At 37.5% G+C, this 21,873-nt stretch overlaps 5 protein-coding genes and 1 pseudogene across 9 annotated transcripts; 2 read left to right on the forward strand and 4 right to left on the reverse strand.

Moving 5' to 3' along the window:
- Positions 1 to 2,218: 2,218 nt before the first annotated feature.
- On the forward strand, positions 2,219 to 3,702 carry LOC140812637 (uncharacterized). Its single transcript, XM_073170959.1, has 2 exons — positions 2,219 to 3,446; positions 3,532 to 3,702. Exon 1 carries the CDS (start codon positions 2,312 to 2,314, stop codon positions 3,392 to 3,394), a length of 1,083 nt encoding a protein of 360 aa, XP_073027060.1. The 5' UTR covers positions 2,219 to 2,311; the 3' UTR covers positions 3,395 to 3,446; positions 3,532 to 3,702.
- Positions 3,703 to 4,825: 1,123 nt separating this feature from the next.
- Positions 4,826 to 6,957, reverse strand: LOC140812095 (magnesium-chelatase subunit ChlI, chloroplastic-like). The gene is made up of 3 exons (XM_073170293.1): positions 6,693 to 6,957; positions 6,350 to 6,468; positions 4,826 to 5,979 (listed from the first exon to the last, which is right to left on the reverse strand). The coding sequence occupies exons 1-3, from the start codon at positions 6,796 to 6,798 to the stop codon at positions 4,930 to 4,932; spliced, it is 1,275 nt and encodes a 424-aa protein (XP_073026394.1). The 5' UTR covers positions 6,799 to 6,957; the 3' UTR covers positions 4,826 to 4,929.
- Positions 6,958 to 9,214: 2,257 nt separating this feature from the next.
- LOC140811950 (uncharacterized) lies at positions 9,215 to 11,555 on the forward strand. 3 transcript variants are annotated; one of them, XM_073170088.1, is made up of 5 exons: positions 9,215 to 9,559; positions 9,670 to 9,746; positions 10,018 to 10,129; positions 10,216 to 10,371; positions 11,231 to 11,555. In XM_073170088.1, exons 1-4 carry the CDS (start codon positions 9,294 to 9,296, stop codon positions 10,343 to 10,345), a joined length of 585 nt encoding a protein of 194 aa, XP_073026189.1. In that variant the 5' UTR covers positions 9,215 to 9,293; the 3' UTR covers positions 10,346 to 10,371; positions 11,231 to 11,555. The 3 variants fall into 3 exon arrangements, with proteins under 3 accessions (XP_073026189.1, XP_073026188.1, XP_073026187.1); XM_073170087.1 differs by having other exon boundaries at positions 9,216 to 9,559; positions 11,196 to 11,555; XM_073170086.1 differs by having other exon boundaries at positions 9,217 to 9,559; positions 11,211 to 11,555.
- A 131-nt stretch (positions 11,556 to 11,686) lies between these two features.
- Positions 11,687 to 13,225, reverse strand: LOC140811360 (protein trichome birefringence-like 37). Its single transcript, XM_073169208.1, has 4 exons — positions 12,945 to 13,225; positions 12,456 to 12,627; positions 12,167 to 12,342; positions 11,687 to 11,951 (listed from the first exon to the last, which is right to left on the reverse strand). Exons 1-4 carry the CDS (start codon positions 13,223 to 13,225, stop codon positions 11,705 to 11,707), a joined length of 876 nt encoding a protein of 291 aa, XP_073025309.1. The 3' UTR covers positions 11,687 to 11,704.
- A 41-nt stretch (positions 13,226 to 13,266) lies between these two features.
- Positions 13,267 to 16,341, reverse strand: LOC140811949 (senescence-specific cysteine protease SAG12-like; annotated as a pseudogene).
- Positions 16,342 to 16,675: 334 nt separating this feature from the next.
- LOC140811948 (UBP1-associated protein 2C-like) lies at positions 16,676 to 20,690 on the reverse strand. 3 transcript variants are annotated; one of them, XM_073170084.1, is made up of 2 exons: positions 19,350 to 20,690; positions 16,676 to 16,908 (listed from the first exon to the last, which is right to left on the reverse strand). In XM_073170084.1, the coding sequence occupies exon 1, from the start codon at positions 20,584 to 20,586 to the stop codon at positions 19,351 to 19,353; it is 1,236 nt and encodes a 411-aa protein (XP_073026185.1). In that variant the 5' UTR covers positions 20,587 to 20,690; the 3' UTR covers positions 16,676 to 16,908; position 19,350. The 3 variants fall into 3 exon arrangements, with proteins under 3 accessions (XP_073026185.1, XP_073026184.1, XP_073026186.1); XM_073170083.1 differs by lacking the exon at positions 16,676 to 16,908 and adding an exon at positions 18,291 to 18,521 and having other exon boundaries at positions 19,350 to 20,684; XM_073170085.1 differs by lacking the exon at positions 16,676 to 16,908 and adding an exon at positions 18,858 to 19,180.
- Positions 20,691 to 21,873: the final 1,183 nt, after the last annotated feature.

Below are 21,873 nucleotides of genomic sequence, written 5' to 3' on the forward strand. Positions count from 1 at the left end.
ACTGGTTCTGCTCAGGACTTGTAACTGAAGTATTTAAGTTGGAATAAAGGCTGGTAATGGCAGATTATGGTCATTAATTAGAAGGCTAACAGTCAGATTTTGGTTTATAAATAACATCCTCAAGTCTCTGAAATGAGTTACACAAGATTTGAGAGTATCCATTAAATTTCGAGTTAAGAGATAGTGCCTTTGTCAAGCAGCAAAATCCAGTAGCGAGAGCAGCCAAATTCCAGTAGACTTCAACCGAAACTTTATAGCAAATCACGGTAAGTGGGCTTATATATAAATATTTTGAAATCCGTTTGATAATTCTGTTTTAAAGTTCAGTTTCTGTATGATTTCTGATATATGATTTTGAATCACTGAAACTCCCTAGTGAACTAAAGGTAGGAATATATATTCTGAACATTTCTGAATTCTGATTCTGATTCTGGCCTCACCTCTTAGAGGAGAGAACATATAGGGGACTGATATCAGTTTAGCCATGAAATTCACTAACGTGTTCAGTGCTTACTTATTCTGATTTCTGTTCTGAAACCTGTAAATTCTGAATTCTGATTTCTATTATGAAATACGAGTTTTCTGTATATTATTGTATTGCTATTTCTGTATTAAAATGATTTTCGAAAACTGGGAGTTATTCTCGCCCCTGCTTACTGAGTGACAATCATATCACTCACCCACCAAACTCATCTTAGATAAGAGAACTGAAGAAATGTTAGAAGAAAAAGAGCAGATCCAGTTCTGGGGTTGGTGAAGAAGACTGTTGTTCTCAGTTTATGTTTATTTTTATTCCGCTGTATCTGTTAAGATACTGTAATACATTAGTGATTCGAGTTGTATCAGACAATGAATTATTTCGTATTATGAATAAAAGACTGGTTTCTGGATTTTGTATTCTGAGGCTTGTTGTTTTCGAATGAAAATTTGAGAGCAACGTCGGTGTCAACCAACCCTCGTCTCGGGGCGTGACAATTGGTTCGATAGCCTTCCTCACGCCAGTTTACGCGCGCGATTTGTCATCAGACGTGTCTGCTGAATTTTGATAGTTCTGACAATCTTTATAGTTATGACTATCTCGACGAGCCATCGCACCACATTCCCTATCTGGGTGGGTTATCTTGTGCTGCTTCTGTACTCCACTGCTCTGGCATTAGTCTATCTTCTCACTGTTGTATTCAGTTGGTCCTAAATGGTACATCTTGCATGGTATGCTTCCTGAAGTCCAATGAATTGTATAAATGTATTTTATTTTGTAAAAACAAAACATATTCTGTCGTCGATTCTCTTTGATTCATTCAGAACGGACTTTCTTGTATTCTTGTAAAATTAAATGCAATATAATCTGTAATTCGTAAACCTTATCTTTATTTATTAGAACTCGTGTTTTAGTAAACCGGTTAAAGAAAGTGTGTGGAACCAAAGACTTGTACTTGGGATTTATTTTAAGCGACTGGAACGTCACCGGAAAGTGAAGCGAATGGTCATTTTAGGAAAAAAAACGACTCGCCCCCATTTATTAGTACACAGTACAGAAGATTATTAATGATAATTAATAAAGGGGTGCAGTGCTGTTTCCTCGCATGCATCATAGTGTTACTAGCACCATTCATCTATATCTACTATACTACTTTATGTTGAGAAGTAGTATCTTGCACAAGTGGCACATTTCTGTGCGACACGAATGTGTGTGAAATCGTCGGTCGGTCATAAATATTGTCGCGGTTTCCTTAAATAACTATAGAACCAGGAAAGTGATTTGTGTGACAATTAAGCACCTCGATTTTTCTTGAATACCTTGGTCACTAATTTAGTCTCACTGAGTAACATCTACCATACATACCTGGCAGGTTCGCAATTCCGTGAGTAAAGGATCAAACGAGTGTGATCCACCAAGACAATTGGTCTATTAATAATCATGTGATTCAATCTGTAATTTATATTATGAAAAATAATATAATCTCCCAACGTAAGTTCCGATTTCGATTAATATCAGTGTTTATCAAAAACATATTTATTAGAGATGTCATTGTCACGTAATGTTGCCACTGCTACCGATTACAAACTTCACACACACAGGTGTGCATTACACTGAGGCGGACCGAGCCAGGCGATTGTCATTGTCACGGGAAGATTTTTTTTTCTTGGATCCCGCCCTCTTCACATTAGGTGTGTGTGGTTTTGTAGTTTATTGGCTTTTATGTAACGAACTTTTTTATGCCTAACTAAAGCCAGTACTCTAGAAAAGGAATTCTAAAGCTGGAAGAGAGAAAAAAGGAAACAAGGACTCGGAAGAAGAACTAAAGCAAAAATGGAAAGGCAAAGAAACAAGGTTCAAGAACCTGATGACGAAGCAGATCCACTAGAAGATAGTGACAACTGCAAAGATGGAAGCTTACCCATTCACGAACCCTCTCAAGAAAATTTGTGTGGCAATGATGTTTTATTTCTTCCGCATTTTGAGCAACCTCGTGATTTTCATGGAAATTCCCAGGATTACCATCCAACAAAATGGTGGGGTACAGTTTCTTCTCCAGGCGGGATTTCAACAGCATTGAGTCTCAAGAAAATGGATTTCCAGGGGCCAATGCAACAGGGTTTTAGTTTACAATCATCAAAAGGAGTGAAAGCCAAGAGAAGAAAAGGAGAAAAAAGAGAAATCCATGGCAGCCTCATTGTTCACCCTACTGGAAGGAAAGATAGACACAGCAAAGTCTGCACGGCTAGAGGGACTAGAGATCGACGCCTTAGGCTCTCGCCAACAACTGCAATTCAGTTTTATGACGTGCAGGATCGACTTGGCTACGATCGCCCCAGTAAAGCTATTGACTGGCTCATGCAAGAAGCTAAATCTGCCATCGAAGCGCTGGATGGTGAAGCTAAGATTCAGCAAATCGAAATGGAAAAGGGTCAGGTTCTGAAATCCGAATTGGTAAAGACTGGGAGACATGAACCTTTGATTTCCAGTTTCGGTTTTCCTGGTGATCAGGCGTCCTCCGGCTATGATTTTAACACAGAGGGCTCAATTCCTTCTACTTCCCAGATGTGGGATAATAACTTTGATCTGGGACGATTCCAAAAATCTGTCACCTGGAATTGTAACAATGCACACTCAGGTCATCCTGGAGAAGAAACAGTCTCTTTCACGAGGTCTCTGCCTCTCCATTTTTCGGCACCACCAGTTTTAAGCCCCAACCGAATGTATTTTCAAAGGGAACCCCTTCAGTCCAGTATTGTTAATTATCCTTCAAGTATGTCCGAACTTCCAGGCATGAGGTATGATGTCCATAATGAATTTTCATATTTTACTTCTGAAAAGGAAGATGAAGTGAATATGAATCCAGTGCCCAGCAATCCATTTTACGCAGCTACTTTTGTTCACCACGAAGGCTGACATCCAGATCTATTCTCTCCATTCAATTTATTTCTGCATGACGTATTATTCGGTACGTACGTAATGAACACTCGATAGTTACTTGCAGATATTTGATAAACTTCCTAATATGATTCTTTCCAGTTCATGAAGTACAGGGTTATCATCAGAATGACAAGGAGTAGTGATCAATATTTTTATCAAATATTTCACGTAATTTAATTTGTAATATTAGCTGTTTGATGCTCGTTTGCTTGTCACGGTTTAATTTTTCTCGACATGCTCAAATTTTATTTTCTTTATTGTTAAGAACCAAGATTACAGTGTTGCTTTCCATCTTCAGTGCGTAAACTTGATTGGTAAAACAATTTTAGCAACTTCATCTGCTGTTGCATGTTATACCACTAATGGCACGCAAGCCACTGGAGACAATGAAATATATCTTCTATATGTATACAATACAAGCTAGTCTCATTGAAACGCCTAGACCGATCCGACTTTATCTCATAGGTCTCGGTTGTTGCCCGGTAGATATTATTCAACATCAATGATTAAATATAAAAAAGCTTTTTCCATATGCATGTGCTAGATCTCGAGAAAAGAAGCCAAAAGTTGAGAAATTGAGTAACTTGGCTTTCCCAGATTAGCACCATATATAGATGATAATGATAATGATAATGTGATTTGGGGGTTCGCTATTTCTTAAAAGCGAAACTAGCAATAATAGGCAGGCACAGCCTTGGATAGCACTAGTGGCCATATGGTAGTATCAGTAAGCTTGTTTATTATACAAACCCCTTTTTTGGATAATGAGTTGGCAGAAGTCTTTCATGCTTCCCTTTTTCAGTTAATTTAGTTCTAAAGTAATATGGAATTGGATACCCAAATATATATGTTGTATTGGATTCCAATGGACGATTGATTTCTTTGTTTAAATATGTATTTACATTCATTCTTCTTTTAGTAGATAGGAATTAAAAAAACAGACGATGTTTACTTAATAAAACTATACTCCTTTCCCTTTTTTTAACATTTGATGGACCTTTACAGAGCGACCCTTGATTTTGCAAAATTTTTTTAATTATCTATAATAAAAATACAATGAAGCCAAGAATATTTAGATTCCACGCCCGTAGAACGCTATACGGACCACGACAATATTTTTAAAATTTAAAAATATTCTTAGAAGAACACCAAACGTCAAATATTACCATCCCCATAAATCGGTCGTTTTTACTTTCAAACTCAAATTTATTTGCAAGGGGATGTAAGGGAGAGATGATATAGAAATCATTCATTAAACAAGTTGTAGAAAACAAAACATTGTTCAACTGTCACTTCTGCAAGGTTTTCAGAGTTAAAATCATGAGTATTACAGGGTTTTAGCTGGCATTTTTATGCTATCTATCATAAAATGGCAGCTTGCGACATGAACGAGATTGAGGCACTGAGTACATCAAGCAACAGCTATCATCATAAATTTTCAATTTCTCAACATAGCAATAGTATTAGAATCTTGAAACAAAATCGAGAGAAATGCTGAAGATTTGCTTCCCTCAGCTAAAAACCTCATAAAATTTCTCAATCACAAGCAAGCCTGAGTCTATTGACTCCAAAGGATCCTTCCTAAGACGATGTCTCAAGCAGTTGGGAATGACAGTTGCAATATCCTCCGCAGTTACTTTATCTCGTCCTTTGAGAGCAGCCAATGCTCTTGCTGCCCGGTTAGTCACTATGTCACCTCTCAATCCATCAACATTCAGCTCAGCACAGACCTTGGAAATTTTAACTCTATCTTCACGATCGATTTCTACAGACGAGAGAGATTCCCTTGCAGAAGATATCTGTTGCTGGAGCTTTTCTTGTTCTGCATTGTAAGACTCACGAAAATCTTTAGGATTTCTATCAAATCGTCCTCTTTCCTCAACGATTTTCACTCTGAGTTCAGCATCCTTCACCGTCCCAACTTGTGCATGCATCCCAAATCGATCAAGAAGTTGTGGCCTCAGTTCTCCTTCTTCAGGATTCCCAGAGCCAATGAGTATAAACCTGGCAGGGTGTGAAATTGAGATTCCTTCCCTCTCCACGGTATTCCAACCCGAGGCAGCAGAGTCGAGCAGAACGTCTACTAAATGGTCATCCAAAAGATTAACCTCATCCACATATAGAATTCCTCTGTTTGCTTTGGCAAGAAGGCCAGGCTCAAATGCTTTCACACCTTCAGCAAGAGCCTTTTCAATGTCAATAGTACCACAGACTCTGTCTTCTGTAGCACCCAATGGCAAATCAACCATGTTGATTTTCACCGACACGACAGGGAGTTGTTCACCTCGCAAACTCTTCTCTCTTGCTTCAGGGCCCTGCACTTCTGGGTCGTCTGGGTCGGAATTAAATGCATCACCAGCAATGACGTTAATTTCAGGAAGTAAATCAACCAAAGACCTGACAGCTGTGGACTTTCCTGTTCCTCTGTCACCCATTATCATCACGCCTCCTATCTTCGGGTCAATCACATTCAACAGAAGGCATAGTTTCATCTCTTCTTGTCCAACTATAGCTGCAAATGGATAAACTGGTCTCTGCCTCTCCTTTGAAGCAGCAAGTTTCTGCACCAGAAATCAAACAGCAGAACAACTTTTATACATATTAAACTTGTTACCTTCGAGTATTACTGTCAAATTCTTTAGATATTTGTCATAATAAGAACCAAACGAAGTATTACTTTAAGATAGAAGCACTGCAGGCACAGATATCTACAACTATCTTAATTGATGTGACATTATGAACTTTTTCAACTTTCAACAACCACCAGTACAGTTAATGGTTCATCAATTCAATCATATAGACGACTTATGTCAATAAGGTAACATTTCCAGGTTTTTAGTCCATGCCCCCACGTAAATTTTATCACCAAAATGCAATTAAGTAATTCACGTTTGCGTTTAATTACTGGGGGAAAAGAATAAAAATGTGTACCTGATCCTGATCAGGACTAATCTCAGTGGCAACATTAGAAACCGAGACATGAAATGGAGACCGCCATTCCTTGAAGGGAACTCCAATCCCACCATAAAACCTCTTCCCATAGCTCAGCCCTGCAACAAATTAACAAAAAGCAATCAACTTTAAAACACCTTCTCACAAATCATGTCAAATCTTGCTCACTGTCACCTAAAAATTGGCAATCTTTGAACTTTAAGCACTACAATCCACGATATATCAACTTTACCATACCCAAAAAAAACTTTAAACAGCAACATTATCGCTTGAGCACCAAATTCCAAGAATATAACGAACAGGGTTTTTATCTTTTCAGTACCTCGTGCTGGGGGAAGGTAGAAACATGAAGGCTTGGAGGAATTAGAAGAGTATGGCCTACAGGCCAAGATCGCACCGGTGGACGAAATTCCCACGAGCCCCGCCATGTCTAACAATGGAACAATTTTGATTTTATTTTTTCAGTGTGTTTCTTGAACTGAAGTTGGCATGAATTTTGTGTTGGTGCCACCGGTTTGGTTGAGTTGGGTCAGGATAAGATCAGATTTCCACGACCCATCTTCTTTCTGTCGCTTCCAGTTATCTATTGCTAAATCATCCTTGTACAAACTTTTTTTTTTTATATGCTCGATAATTTATTTATTTTACAGAGATTACACTATTTATTTTTAGACTTAGCCTTCTAATTTGAACGAACATTTATTGAAATTATTTAAATAATCCATTAATTTTTATAAAATTAAATATATCGAATTCATATTTTGTAGGTGCTAAAAGAGATACAAATGAATCAAGCCGTTCGCGAGCTACTCAGAGCTCAGCTCGGTAAAATGCTCGTTCGATATCTTATCGAGCCGAGCTGGAGCTTAAAGATATTCAGTTCATAAGCTCGCGAGCTCGAGCTCGACTAATTTGTTAGGCTTTGAGTGCAATAATAACTTACATTATCTCACGTCAAATTTGATATGATAATTAACCATTTAACAAAGAATGCTCGAAAACGAGTTTGTATAACTAACTTGAAAATGATTTTGTTTAGTGAGCTCGTTAACTAGCTGAGTTCAAGATATACTCGTTAAACATGATAAACGATGTGTATATATCAGTTGCACTATGTACATATGTTATACACCTACCAAAATATGCATTTCTTATTTTTATATAGCTCAAAAAAACCGTCTCCGTGTCTCTAGCACAATCGTTGTCATTGATGGATGGAAAAAAAAATCAATCATGTCAAATGATTTAAACTACCGCTAAATGATACTTTAGTTTTGAATGAGCTTTCAATCGTTTGAACAAGACGATATCAAATTCTTTTATATTTATCTTGGAACAAGATTTGCCACCATTAAAAGAGCCGGATAAATATGATAATTTGGCGATTGATCTTCTTCAACATTCAAGCAAGTCCATAAGTAGTGCAGAACTAGATAACGAAGTAGTTGATAAAAGTATTAAGAAAAGATAAATGGGCCCCTAACATCATGTCTAATTTGATGAAAATATTGAATTAGCTAAAAACACTACGAATGTTGCATAATTTGGTGGAATTAATGGCTGGAAATGGAACACGCCATGCATAGATCACTGTCCTTTACAGTTCTTCCTCGAAGCTCTTACTGTTAAGTTGTGATCAATGCATGAAATTGTAACTGCTCACGAATCAATTCATTCATAGGATTGTAAAGTGCCTTCGTCCATATCCATAAATTTTGTACAAATCTAACATACATATATTGTTAATCGTCAAATCAGCCAACCCACGATTATCCATTGAAAAGTTAATCGACAGCAACCGAAGTCGTTGTACAGACATGAAAACGCCCCCAACAAAAATGATATGAGTGTGGCTTTTGAATCACTTAGCTTTCTCTTTAAGATTTGTCAAGATAAGAACAAACGCACTCCAGAAACTAAATAAATAAAGGGTCCTTCATCTATTAACCATATCAAAGACGTATTAGGATGTCTGGCTTCAACTGCATAATGTGCCTTATACTTTGGCTCGTGTTCTCATCAGCAATTATTGTAGCCCGCCCTCTGAAGCCTATAACACTCGCAAGACGGTCCCTGGAGGCTCGATTTGGAACCAAAGAGATGAATCAAAGCCCCAACAAATGGCCTGAAAGAGTGAGCCCTGAAGGACCTGATCCCTATCACCATCTAAAACACTTCTAACATCTAACCTCCTGATCCAAGTTTCAAAATATATTGCCACAAAGTGACAGGTCAATCAAGATTTTCCGCTGCTTGCTATAGTATGGCCAATTTATTAGCTTAGACGGGGAAGAACAAGTTTTGATTGTTTCGTGATCTTTTCGCCACCAAGAAGATACAATATTACATCAAATCGAGAATGCCAAAGAACTATATTTCGTACAGATGATTATGTAATCTATATGCAATAATTTTTCGGACCGATTACATATTATCAGTAAAACGATGACTACGAAATGCGAGTTTTATGTGATTCATGCTATTAAGACATTACCATAAGATTGCCCAAACAAGAATTCAAATGTATTGTTGGGTACTTCCGTAGTGTTCAGTGCTAACCATTGCGATCTAAATTTATAGCTTATGCGAGGAATGAGATGGCTAGTGTCGAGTCACTATAACAACATAGTTTTCCCATAAAAAGATTTTAGTCATAAGACATAGTTTATTTTGAAGAATAAAATATTAATTTATCGATAATTAATATTATATTACTCAGCCAAAAAAAAAAATAAATCTAGACATGTTGTATGAATAACATCTAAAATCAAATAAACATCAACAAAATATTTTTTTATAAAGTGAATTTTTTTCGATAAATTTATTAACAATCGCAAGAATCTGCGGATCAAGTTAATCAAATACGCCTAGATGACAAATCCTATATGCTGACCAGCAACTCCTGAGGATTAATAGGTGAAAAATGAGCAGTGGAACCTTCGCTAAGGCCCAATTTATATGTTCTCCCCTCGATAGCCGCCGGCCGATCGATTTCATCCCACATCAGCATTCAAGTTACAAACTTGCATCCGCAAACAAGAAATCAAAATTCCTCTCACGCCGGATTACAGTTATTGGATCTGCCATGGCCAGTGAGCAAAGTTCAGCTATAGCTGTTGAAGCAGTAGTGCCTAATTCTTCGATTAAGCTCTTGTTTGTAGAAATGGGTGTCGGCTACGATCAACATGGGTACGGACCCTCCCCACCCGCTCTCGCACGCGCACACATTCACACGATACTATAATGTATTTTTGTTGGACTACGAGCCGAATTTTAAAGAGTATTGATCGAAAAAACAGGCAGGATATAACGTCAGCAGCTACGAGGGCTTGCAGAGATGCTATTTCTTCCAATTCGATTCCGGCATTCAGAAGAGGTAACATTAATTTGGCAACAATTTTTATATTTGCCTGTGAATGAATTGCAAAACCATGCCATTCTTCTTGTTTTGTTTTTCGTTTTAGTTTCATCGAACGACGATTTGTATTTGAAAATTTGGTTTTTTTTTTTGTTGTGTTCGGTTTACCTCCCGCACTCAGTTGTGGACTTGGTCATTGCGAGTTAATCTTGTATCAGGTTGAGTTATTTCCTTTTCGTCGACAAAATTACTCCACTTTCGTATATATTTCTGGTTTGGCTGGATTCAGGTTCCATACCTGGTGTTTCATTCGGTGAGATGAAGCTTCAGATTAAATTGGGGGTTCCTCGATCGCTCCAGCACTTATTGGACATTGAGAAGGTCAAGTCAATTTTCCCTTAGTAAGTATCCCGGGCTTCATTTATGGGGTTTAAAATCACAAACTTTGTGTGCAATTGAGCATCTTTGATTGAATGACCTTGCACAGTGGAACGATAACGAATGTCGAGGTTGTGGATGGTGGACTGATATGCTCAAGTGGTGTGCATGTTGAAGAGATGGGGGATAAGAATGATGACTGTTACATTGTAAATGCAGCCGTTTATGTTGGTTATTAAATTTCTGCGGCCATCAGTTCTAAATGGTGGGTGTTTCGTTTACTTTTCTTCAACACATCAAATATAACAAACGTCAATGCAGTGCTTCTTGTTTCTTGTTGCTCTATTTTTAGATTATTCATTAGTGATTCACTTTAAGTAAATTTTCTTGTGAAATTTTTTTCAATGATGTTCATGCTACTTGGCTATCAGAAATATTATTCAAGATTTAAAGTATGGAATAAATCCGTGGGGGTCCAAAATATATACGTGTTATTGTCTAAATTATATCTTGCCTGTCAGTTTTGTGCTTCTCTGTCAAAATCAGATCAAAGTTTAGACATAATTATGCCATAAGGAAGAATTGCTTACACGTGCTAAATCAAATTTATGGGGAATGAGATTTAATTTTTCGTGTTAGTGCTAGATATTAGTATGTTGAGATTTAAAGGAGAATGCTAGCGATAGTTGAAGTAATAGCAAATAAAATATTCATTGGTCTATCCGTCCGCATTAGGTACAAAATGAACTTTGACAATGTGTTTCAGCATTTTTTTAACAAAATTCAAACTTTGTTTGCTTATTTCTTAATAAAATTCCTGGCATTGGCAACTAAGGATTTTGTTCTTAGTAAAATTTCCTACGAGGTGTTTGTTTACCTTAGTGATCCAGTTTGACTGATAGATAAATTGCAACGTTAGTCTCAATATCAGAAAGCACAAGATTGGCCATATATGGGGTGACAAAAAGATTCTGATTGGTCAGCTTAAACTATTCTACTGATCCAGTATTCATTCTACATGATGCCTCTGAAAGAAATATATGTGCATTAGATAAATTATCTATTATTTTCTCGATCATTCTCACACAGAGTTCCTGCATACAGAAGCTGGTTCCATGTATCAGGCAACCCAGGGACGCCCCAGTGGCTGCAATCCATACCAGGATGTTCACCGTTCTTAAAAGGGTGACCAGCTTTCCTTAGCTGTGAGAGAGTTGTCACATCAAGCAGGTAAACTGGTTTTCTCAGTGTGCTCAGTACTTTTTTTAAGACCTTGGCTGCTGGTGGTGTCCCACCAGGATATGTTGATCCATTAATTGTTGTTGCTCTCAAAGTGAGATATTTTCGTTTTTGCCTTTTTATCTGGATGCCGATATTGTAATATTGTAAGCCTTTTACTACTGTGGTTTCATGAGAATTTTAAATAAGAAATGACACATTTTAAGCGAACAGGCCATAGTAGTAAAAAACTCGCTCCACGCAAGTTACAGTACCCGTGCCTTTCCTTTTTGTAGATATATTTTTCCAATTCATTTTCGAAGCTGTTCCTCCGCTCTGGGGATACCATGCATTCTATTTAAATCTATATTGTTTACCAATCAAATGGAATATCGGGTATGGCTATAGAAGCATAAAAAAAATGAAAAATAAAAATATATGATTTGAATGCTGTGGCAGATGACATACATATAATGCGTGGGAGAAATCCCCTGACAGAATACTTTTATCTTAGAAGGATCCACGTTCTTTTCAACCCAATTATCCCAAGTCGTCAAGCCCTTGGAAAATGCGACTAGAACGTCCATATCTTTGGTTATGGTGGAACCATATTGCACAAAATCCCACCTGCAATTTCATGAACAGAAAATGGAGATTGGATATATTATAATTATTTATTAGACCAGTGACTGTTTCCGCTTATACTTTAAATCTTTCTTCTGGCATGTGGTTTTCAATGGCGCAAATTCGTCTAAAGCAAAACTTCCTATCTCATGCATCCTTTGAACTCCGCTTAAAATGCATTAATCTATGATGTCCCCTGATCAAAAGACAAATCTTACGGTTGAACATTTCCAGTGTGTGTCCACCTGTGCCATGTATTGGATATCAGCATTGCCATCCCTCTCCAGGCATTTCCTTGTTGAATCAAGTCTAGTTTTAGGACTCGTCCCACCTGTTCTTGCACTATATCTACCAAATATGGTGTCCGATACAGAAATATGATCACATGATAATCCTGCACATCATAGATTAATTTTGATTACGTATTCATGGCATGTGTGAGAGAAATAGGTGTATTCTTGATGTTCAGAAAATGAACAAAGTTGAAGTGACAAAAGAGTATCTGACCTCGAATGTGACTTGAGTTATTGGTCCTTTTCTTAGGAAGGTAGTGTTGGCCTTTGGAACCGCAGCGTGTAGCATGCATGCTAAAGAACTCCACCGATTTAAACTTAGGGAGTCACCAACAAATATTATCTTCTTCACCTTCCATCTCCTTAAGAAGCCCGCACCATCAAATCTATAGCCAAAAAATAATGTCGGAATAAATGAGGGCATCCACTTTTCCACGAGCGTTTTTCGACAAATCATACAGAAATAGTTACAGGGGTGTCCACGAACTAAATTGAGCTGAATATTAGTAAAAATCTAATGTAATATTCTTTAATAGGTGTGTGACTGACTGGTATTCTTAGAAGGGTTATAAAAAAACGATTTAATTACGATAGTATATGTTATCGAACAAAATAATAATTAAAAAAATATATTTATTCAGCCGTCGTTTCTATTTTGATTTACGAACAGAAAACTGTATAAAATACACGACGAATGGTGTACCTTGGTAAGTTGCATGACTTGGGTTTCCACGAGTAACTTAGGTACTTATTATCTGGTCTTCCAAACTTTTGGCAATTGAATTGTGGATCTATGAAAGGATGGCTTGAAGATTCATAGAGAGGATATGAAGGATCAAACTTCCATTGACCATTAAACCAATCGCACCCATTTGCTGGTCCTTCCACAAAATTACTGACATTTTGTACTAAATCTGCTTTTGAACTCGCAAAGAGGACTATAGCAATTAAAGTTTTAAGCGAGTATTGGAACTTTAATTCCATCACCGTCAAACAATGCAGCGACAAATTCGAGTTCAGCCAGAGGCCTTTATAAAGGGGACAATCTGGTGCAATCATGGCAGGAAAAATCAATAAAATCGAAAATTACATTGGTCTTGACCTGACTACACCTATCAATAATGTGATATTTACATAATACGACGATTATATATATACTGCATGTTTAAGTTCATTGAGTCTGAGAGGTATACTGCAAGTTTGAGCATGCAGACCTCACAGTACTACAAGGAAGCAAAATAGGCTCTGGAAAGTGGAAACAATTATTTCAAGCAGTTGGATAAGAGGCATCCATGGCTATCCCGCAAAGCCCTTCCTTAGCACGAACAACCCTCTTGAATTTTGCGTATCCGTTTTTGCCCCATGCTGCGCCCAAGAATTCTTCACCAGCGAATACTTTTTCCCTTTTTTATTCGTTCCGTATCCAACAACTGTGACACCATGATCTAAAAGAGTTCCACACTCACCCGTGTTTAAGCCGCCTGCATAAAACTGGAAATTCTTTCCATTCCCATCAATAGCCACAGACACAGGTTGCTTTGCCACCGCCTTTAGTAATGCGGACTCGTCATTAGCCGGCACCTCTTCATATCCGGTGATCTTCGCCACTCTTGAGGATTCCTTTTTGGTGTTGCATATGGCATTTACTCCTTTGTATGGATAGTTGGCTTCTGTTGAGAGACCTTTGTTGCGGATTATGAATTTGAACGCATCATCCATCAATCCTCCGCCGCATCCCTGATTAACATTGGTGAAATCGCAATCCACGAGTTCTTGTTCGGACAATGAGACTAGTTTGCCTGTTTTAATCTTGTTGATTCCTTCCGTGGCTGCAACTGCTGAAAATGCCCAGCAACACCCTGCGTAGTATGTGCATACATGAGTTTTCAAGCAAGAACAAGCTAGATTTCAACTTCTATGAAACCAAATAATTAATTTACTCGAATTATATCTCACCACATGTAAATTGATTCTTTACTGCAGTAACAGCTCCTCTTTTTCTCCAGTCAAGGCTTGCGGGAACGTTAGTCACATTTTCATGTATAAAGTTTGTCGAAAATTTCTTGTGGGGTGATGATCTCCTGTATCCACCACGAGAAGCACGAAACTCTTCATTTCCAAGATCGGCGAACTCATTGATGGCAAGCTTGTAAGACTTAGTTTCGTCAAGGTTAGAAGATTCGATGAATTCAACATGGGCGAACACATTTTGAAGTTCAGAATAACTAATGTATCAGACCTAAGGTAACAGAGAAACAAAGGGCAAAGGTTCAAATTCAATGAGCGATCAAGATTCAAAATTCGGAGGAATTTCAAGATCCTTGGCTTACTCCAAAAAAAGTATATTTTTTTATCAAGACAAAGGGGGGAAAAAATGAATGGAGTAATCGACCATCACCATTAGACTGAATTGCATTTGTAGAACCAGAACTAGGACAGGATACTTCATCATCTAGTAGTTCATATTCTGGAAACTCAACGAAAGAGTTCATACTTTCCTCCATTTTTTCAGAAGAACTGGCCGCCGGAGGATAAGCTGAAGTCAAAGAATAAGCATGAAAATTACATTCATCTCCATCAAGAATCTGTTTGCCGAAACCGTTGTTCACATCATCTGCTTCAAGAAGTGCGGTTACTACTGAAATTTGAGAGATCTAGTGTCTCCACAACAGGAGTATCTTTACAAATATTCATCTCATGATTACCTTTTCCAACGGACTGGATATCAGTACATCTCTCTCCCATAGGTACGATTGAAGATGAAGTAGATGCAGAATTCATGGTACATGATTTCCCATCCTGGTCTGTATCAATACCGATGCTCAACATTTCCAGAGCAGGAGAATTCACATCTAGTTCCTGTTCAGCAAAAACCAGACCATTTTCTCCAGCAGAATCCACTGAAAATTCTGGGAGAACATCTTCTACAAGCTGGGAACACAAGTGCATGAGATTTTCACCTGCCGTGATCAATTGGGTTCCAACAAATTTGACAGAATCCTATCCAAGAGATAACTTCAGAGAATGTCAAGACATCGTTTTTATAGTCCAAAGTTAAACGAAGAAGGCAGTAACTACCATAATATTACCAATGAATGGACTAATTTACGAGTGTATGCCACTAGTTTTTTAAAAATAGAGTAAAATTTACGCAAGCAATATAAAGAGGTAATATTACGATAGAAAAACGCATTATTTCATGTGATGCCTGGGATATTATATCATCAGCCTCCGAACAGAAAGTACTAAAATGGTGACATAAATTCTCAACCCAAGCTTGACCTTCCAGAATTCATGACTCTCAGAAAACCTACTGCAGATAGCCCTGACTTGTAACAGAATCCTCTGCACGGAGTACAAAGATTTAGAAACAGATTCGCTGTCTACTGAAAGAATATCACCAATTGCCTCAGGAAAACGATCGTAAATGCACGAGAGAAGCCTCAAGTCCGGATCACCTTAAACTAAAAAACCTCGATCAATCCGCATAAAAACAATATGATCAAGTTTTTTAACGAAAAAAGGCTTCGCAAATATAGGAGATAAAGAAGCCCGAAATTGTTGGCAGCAGGCGGACTTAGGCGAGTGTAGGAAACTGACGTAACCACAGAGCCAGAGATGGTCGAATTTGACTCGCTTCTCCTCAGCTCTGAAATTCTTTTAAATACTAACCATGTAGAAAAAGAAGAGAGATTTCATAATAATATATATAAAGATTTGAATTAATCAACTTGTTTAGAGACTTTTTATTTGTGACCATTTCAATCTCTTTTACTAACCAAATAACTTTGATGTGCAATTCACTAATTATTTTTATCTTTATGTTCGAGTTACATATAATTAACTCCAAATATTGTAAAACCAATGATAGGAAAACCATTTCTCAAAATCTCTACGTGGCATTTGTTATTAAAGATTATCAATAGCAACTAACGTCTACCCTTTTCCATAAAGCATGTTGGCTATGCCATTTTTTAAGAGATTATATCGAAACTTTTTGACCATCAAATCATCATAAAAACAACATCCGTATATCAACATAAATCACGCACTACTACTAAATTTCTTAATTAAAGATTTTTGGTACCGATATGTTCACATTTAAATACAAATAATCGTTCTCAGTATAGTGATATAACAAAGACAGCATATTTAAGTGATTTTAGGAAGAACCATTTCGAAAACTTCGTCGACGATAGTCAACTTTCACCGTTAAGTATATAGTTTGCACGCAGACTTTTCTTGGTAAATATATACTCATTGGAACCCGATTATTTTTTCAAACAAAATAGCATCACTTCGTCTGACCATGACTCAACCACTGTCTCAACCACTGTGAGCTTCGATAATTCACTACATGTTGCTACAAGCTAGCCTTTGAAAATGTTAAGCGAGAACGAGATGGCAGCTATGATGTGGGTAAGGCATACTTTGCAACTCTAACGTAAAACTTGAAATTTCTATTTAAATTCAAATCCCTCGGCAGTTAGAATGCTATAATGCTTTTGAAGTTGCTGATATGCGTCCATGACTAGCATTGATGCTTGAAAGCGTATCTGCAAATACTACAACCCAACAATATATGACACGACGCAACAAAGAGTACAAAGTCCAACTGTGGCTTCGGTTTCGGTACACATTCTCGGGGCATCTTCTCAAAATTTACACTAAGATTACAAATATGTAAGATTATTAAGCAATGAATTAAACTACAATATCATCTCAGACTTTCGGTTGGCAAGCCATAAAATACCATGTCAACGAGTAACCATAAGAAACTTTAAACAGAAATGCTTCCAGCCAATAAAAAAAAGGTACAAATCCAATTCACAACTCACAAAAAATTTTAGCAATGTAGTAAACAAAATGAAAGTTGAGACCTTCATCCGTTGACCTCATCTCCAACTGATGGGACTTTTGAACGGAGCTAAATTTTAGAATCAAACATGTGGTAATTTCATCACATAAATCAATATCAAAGGCAAGAGAACTAACAAACATTTTAGTGAGAAAATAACATCAAGATTTCCCCTTACAGTACACAGGAGAAAAACGCAACATCCCACTACCAAGCTCAAAGAAGCACAAGGGGTCTTAAAAGCATTCCTAGGCCACCAAACCAGAACCAACATAAGGTAGTATGAGAAAACACAAAACTATCCAACTACCAAGCTCAAATTAGCACAAGGGATAGCTTAAAAGCATTCCTAGGCTGAAAACCCAGAACCGCCACAAGATAGTATAAATTAATGAACATCAGGACTTCCCAACAAGGAAAAATAATAGAATCTAGAAAAATAAAAAAGATGGCTGACGCAAAATTGATACAAGAATTGGAACATGGCTTAGAGCTTATGGAGGCAAAATGTATAACAAACTAACTTAGAAGACAAAACTGCTAGAAGTCCAACTTTTACCCACATTTGCAGATTAAGTTTAAAATACTACCCATCAAAGTAAATATTGTTTGGTTGAGAGCTTCATATCAAAAGCTGGCTCTTATAGTCTAAATGAATAAATGGAGAAAATTCAATTTAAATGGACATTATGCATCATGCATCGTCTATCAATAAAAAACCATAACCGTGGAATATTTCTTGAAAATTCATATAGCAAAAATTCAGATTTCAGGGCTTTAGCTACAGGGATAGGATAGGGCTGAAAAGGAAAACAATATCCTAAGAAGGAAATTACGCAACAGATACATCCAACAGAACACAAGGAAAAGACTATACTTTTTCCTATAGGCTGACAACATATAAACCTTTTTTTTCTATTTCCCATCACCATTCTTGGAGCAGAGGAGCAAATAATCATCATGAACGAATAGCTAATCAAATGAGAAGTTTGAAAAATTAACAGAATTATTTTCGATCACCTAATAAAGCCTATAATTGCAGGGAAAAGATGTATCATCTTGGTAATACAGACACATGTATAGCACGGAAGGGCGATGGCTCTAAGGTCCCACAGAACAGATGAAATAACACAAAATTGAGCCACCACAAAGATCGTAATCGCAGTAGATAAGCCGAAAAATATCATCAAAGGCAAAAAAAAAGTCAGAAACTTTTCTGATAACTCGTCATATAATATGACAATGTTTCAAGTAACAACTTTGAGAGAATTCTAGCAAATATGTATTTCACCACACAGCTTAAACGTGACAGACAGAGTAGAGTGAGGCAGCAAAAGATCTACAGCAGTTCAAAGATTTCATAGTCTGCAATCAATCACCACAACCATTTAAAGCTTTTGCGTCCATGAAGCTGTCAAATACCTGAACACAACATCCATGCACAACACAATCCATCATTCGAATTCCAAAACACAAAACCAGAGATACACTAACATCATGAGCCCTATATGTACAATAACCACAATTATTACAAAAACAAACCACGTATGTGCAGATTTAAAAAAGAAAATATCATTGCTATTAGTTATCGCTTGAATTAAAGGAACAATTCTCAAGCCAAAGAAGTCATTCAATATTATGAATAAAGGTTCAATGGATGTCTTTCGTTTTTCAAAAGTTTAAATCCGGAGAAAAGGAGGTCTTATTAAGAAACAACGGAGGATTACGGTCACTAGCAAAGTAGAATTAAATTTTAAAAAACAATACTTAGGATAAAAAACAAAATAAAAAGGTTCAGAAGAATGATAATATTCAAAAATGAAACACGATTCATGAGTGACAAGCTAATGTACTAATAAGCATGGCCTCCTGTTAGCAGCTGGTACAGTCAATGACAGGTGGCACAGCTTATAAATTAAGTGGCAAAAAGTCAATGACAGGTAGAAAAGCTTATAGATTAAGTGGAAAAAAGTTAATACTCCGACATTGAAGCTTGCAATGGATCACATACAACCCTCAAATTAGATTTACCCGCCCATCTAATTCCAAGCATCAATTACCAAATGCAGGATAGCTGTTTGCTGCAGAAGTATAATTAAAAACATGCCGAATGATTAAAAATTATCAAATACAGGAAGATAAATTATCATGCAGATTTTGATCACAAACTATACAACTATAGTTGATTTAGTGTAAACGCAAAGGAACTACCAAGCTTGGCTTGGAGCAGAGTTGTCAAGAATTGATTACCTCAATGATATGGTGGCACACCCTGATATGCTGGAACCCTGGGCCCTGGAACATTTCCAGGCTGAATCTGCGGCAATGGATATGTTGCCTGAAGCCCATAGTTACCACCATCTGAAAAGGCCCCTGAACTATGCATCCCAATACCACTGGGCTGCATTCTATGGTTTCCTGCGTTGCCTAATCCACCACCAAACTCCCCAGGTCCAGCACCACCTACACCACCAATGTACTGAGAACCACCACCATACCCTCGCCCACCTGGTCCACCAGGCCCACCCATTGTGGTATTATAGCTTGCATTATGATGTATCATTCCAGTTTGCTGCGGCTGCTGAGACATGTTTTGCCCCGGCCCGAAACCAGCGTAACCTCCCATTCCATAATTTGATGTTGACCCTATAACTCCAGAGTTAGGTATTCCAGGAGTCATTCCACCTGTCAGCCCTGAATTTGGAAATTGTTTCTTGTTATCCGTAGCCAGCTTACAAACCAGCTGATGACCATCAATAGTTTTCATGGGATCAACCAAAGATGCATTTGCCCCCTCCTCCGTCTTATAAACGAAAAATGCAAAACCCTTGGCCTTTCCGCTCTGCTTGTCAAACCCTAGTGGCCCCTCCTCAATCTCACCATACATCGAAAAGTGGCTCAACAACTTCTCCGAAGAAATTTCAAACGGAATATTACCGACATAAACCTTCCTTAAGGCCAGGTCAACCGGATTGGAATTACCTGAATTTCCAGCAGCGGCGAGTTGAGTCACTGTAATACGCCCATCAATCTTTTTATTTGGCTCTTTCAGTGCCAGTATTGCGGCATCAACGTGCTGAAATGTGACAAACCCATAACCCTTGGATTTCCCAGTGTTCTTATCGGTGATGACGATGGTGTTCGCTTCATCGATCTCACCGTACGCGGAGAAAACGAGGCGAAGTTTCTCGGTGGTGGTCTCCCAACCGAGGCCGCGGACAAATAGCTTGCGCCGAACTGGGTCTGCGTCGGCGACGGTGCGCACCTCCTCCAAGATGTCTGGGTGGCGTAGGATGGCAGCGCGTAGGATGGGAAGCAACTGGTCCTTCGAAAGGGGGTCGAGAATTTTCTCAGCATCTTCAGGAGATAAGTTTCCGAGCACGGATGCTACCGTGTTGTCGAGGTCAGAATGTACGGAGTACGCGCCCCCGTTCTCGTCGGCTTTGCGTTTCTTGTTGAAATCCATGGTGGAGTTTGAGTACATCATGGGAGGTGAGAAACCCTATCGCACACAGAGCCAAGCGATAAACCCCACACGGACTTCCGTTTTTGTATAAATTATGAGTGGCCATTATATGACGTAGTTTGGTGGGTGTAAAACCATTTGGGCCATTAATTTGGACTCAAGTTATCTCCTGCTCGTTTAAATCGAATTAATAGATGAGTTCCATCCGAAAATTCGATTATCTTATTATTTCAGAAATTCGATTTTCAAATAAAAAAATTTGATTATATCGATTAATTTATTTCAATTACGATTTTCAAAATTTTAAAATCGATTACTAATACAATATAATAAATATTATTATTTAATAAATTTTTATTATTTATCAATTTATATATATATTTAAATTTTAATTTTAAACCCTAATTCTAATATAATTCAAAACACCTTTTTTCGCGTTCTCACTTCTCTATTTACCACTCTTGACTTCATCCGCCACCCACCCACCTCTCGTCACCGGTCGAGACGCGGCTCGCCCAGTGTTATGTTATTTTATAAAAAAAAAACATGTATTAATTATGTTCAAACAAAACTTATACATTTGTTATGTGTGTAATTTTATATTTTTATGTATTTGTGTAGACTGTATTGTTCAAAAAAAATTATATATATAATTAAAGTTAAATCACAAATTTTTTCTAAAGCTAATCGACCGACCGAATTAGTCGAATTTAATACGATTCGATTTTCATCGATAATGAAAATTAATTCGGTCGGTTCGATTATGGATAAATATTTCGATTCGATTCGAGTCGGTTATGGCTAATTCGGTTCGACCGACTAATCGAACCAACCGAATGCTCACCCCTCTTTACGAACATTACACCAAATTATTTTTCTAGATTTCACCTTTATATAATATTTCATGTCCCACAATTTTTACACGGTACGTTGGTTAATTTTTTTAACTATCAGAACTCTATGGTTTCTGCACGTTCCTTGCACCACTTTTCCACTTTTATGATCAGTTTTCTTAAGAAAACACTCCTTTATATTTGCAATTATCTTCTCCTTCAATGTTCCAACCATTCCTATGACACTACAATGGATGAAATTAAGCATAAATTTTTGTTGGCATAAAAATATAATTTTGGCTCATAAATAAAATGAAAGGAAGACTCACAAAGAAAAAGTGTGTTATAGCTCATTAGCTTCATCGGTTGAATTGTAGACCTGTCACTGATTGACTAATTCACGAATTCATAACTGGTCACACACTTCCCGTACAACATCATGAAGAAAATGGAAGCAACCGTGGTTGAGGAAACT

This window comes from Primulina eburnea, chromosome 14, assembly GCF_022965805.1.
Source record: "Primulina eburnea isolate SZY01 chromosome 14, ASM2296580v1, whole genome shotgun sequence".
Lineage (NCBI taxonomy): Eukaryota > Viridiplantae > Streptophyta > Magnoliopsida > Lamiales > Gesneriaceae > Primulina > Primulina eburnea.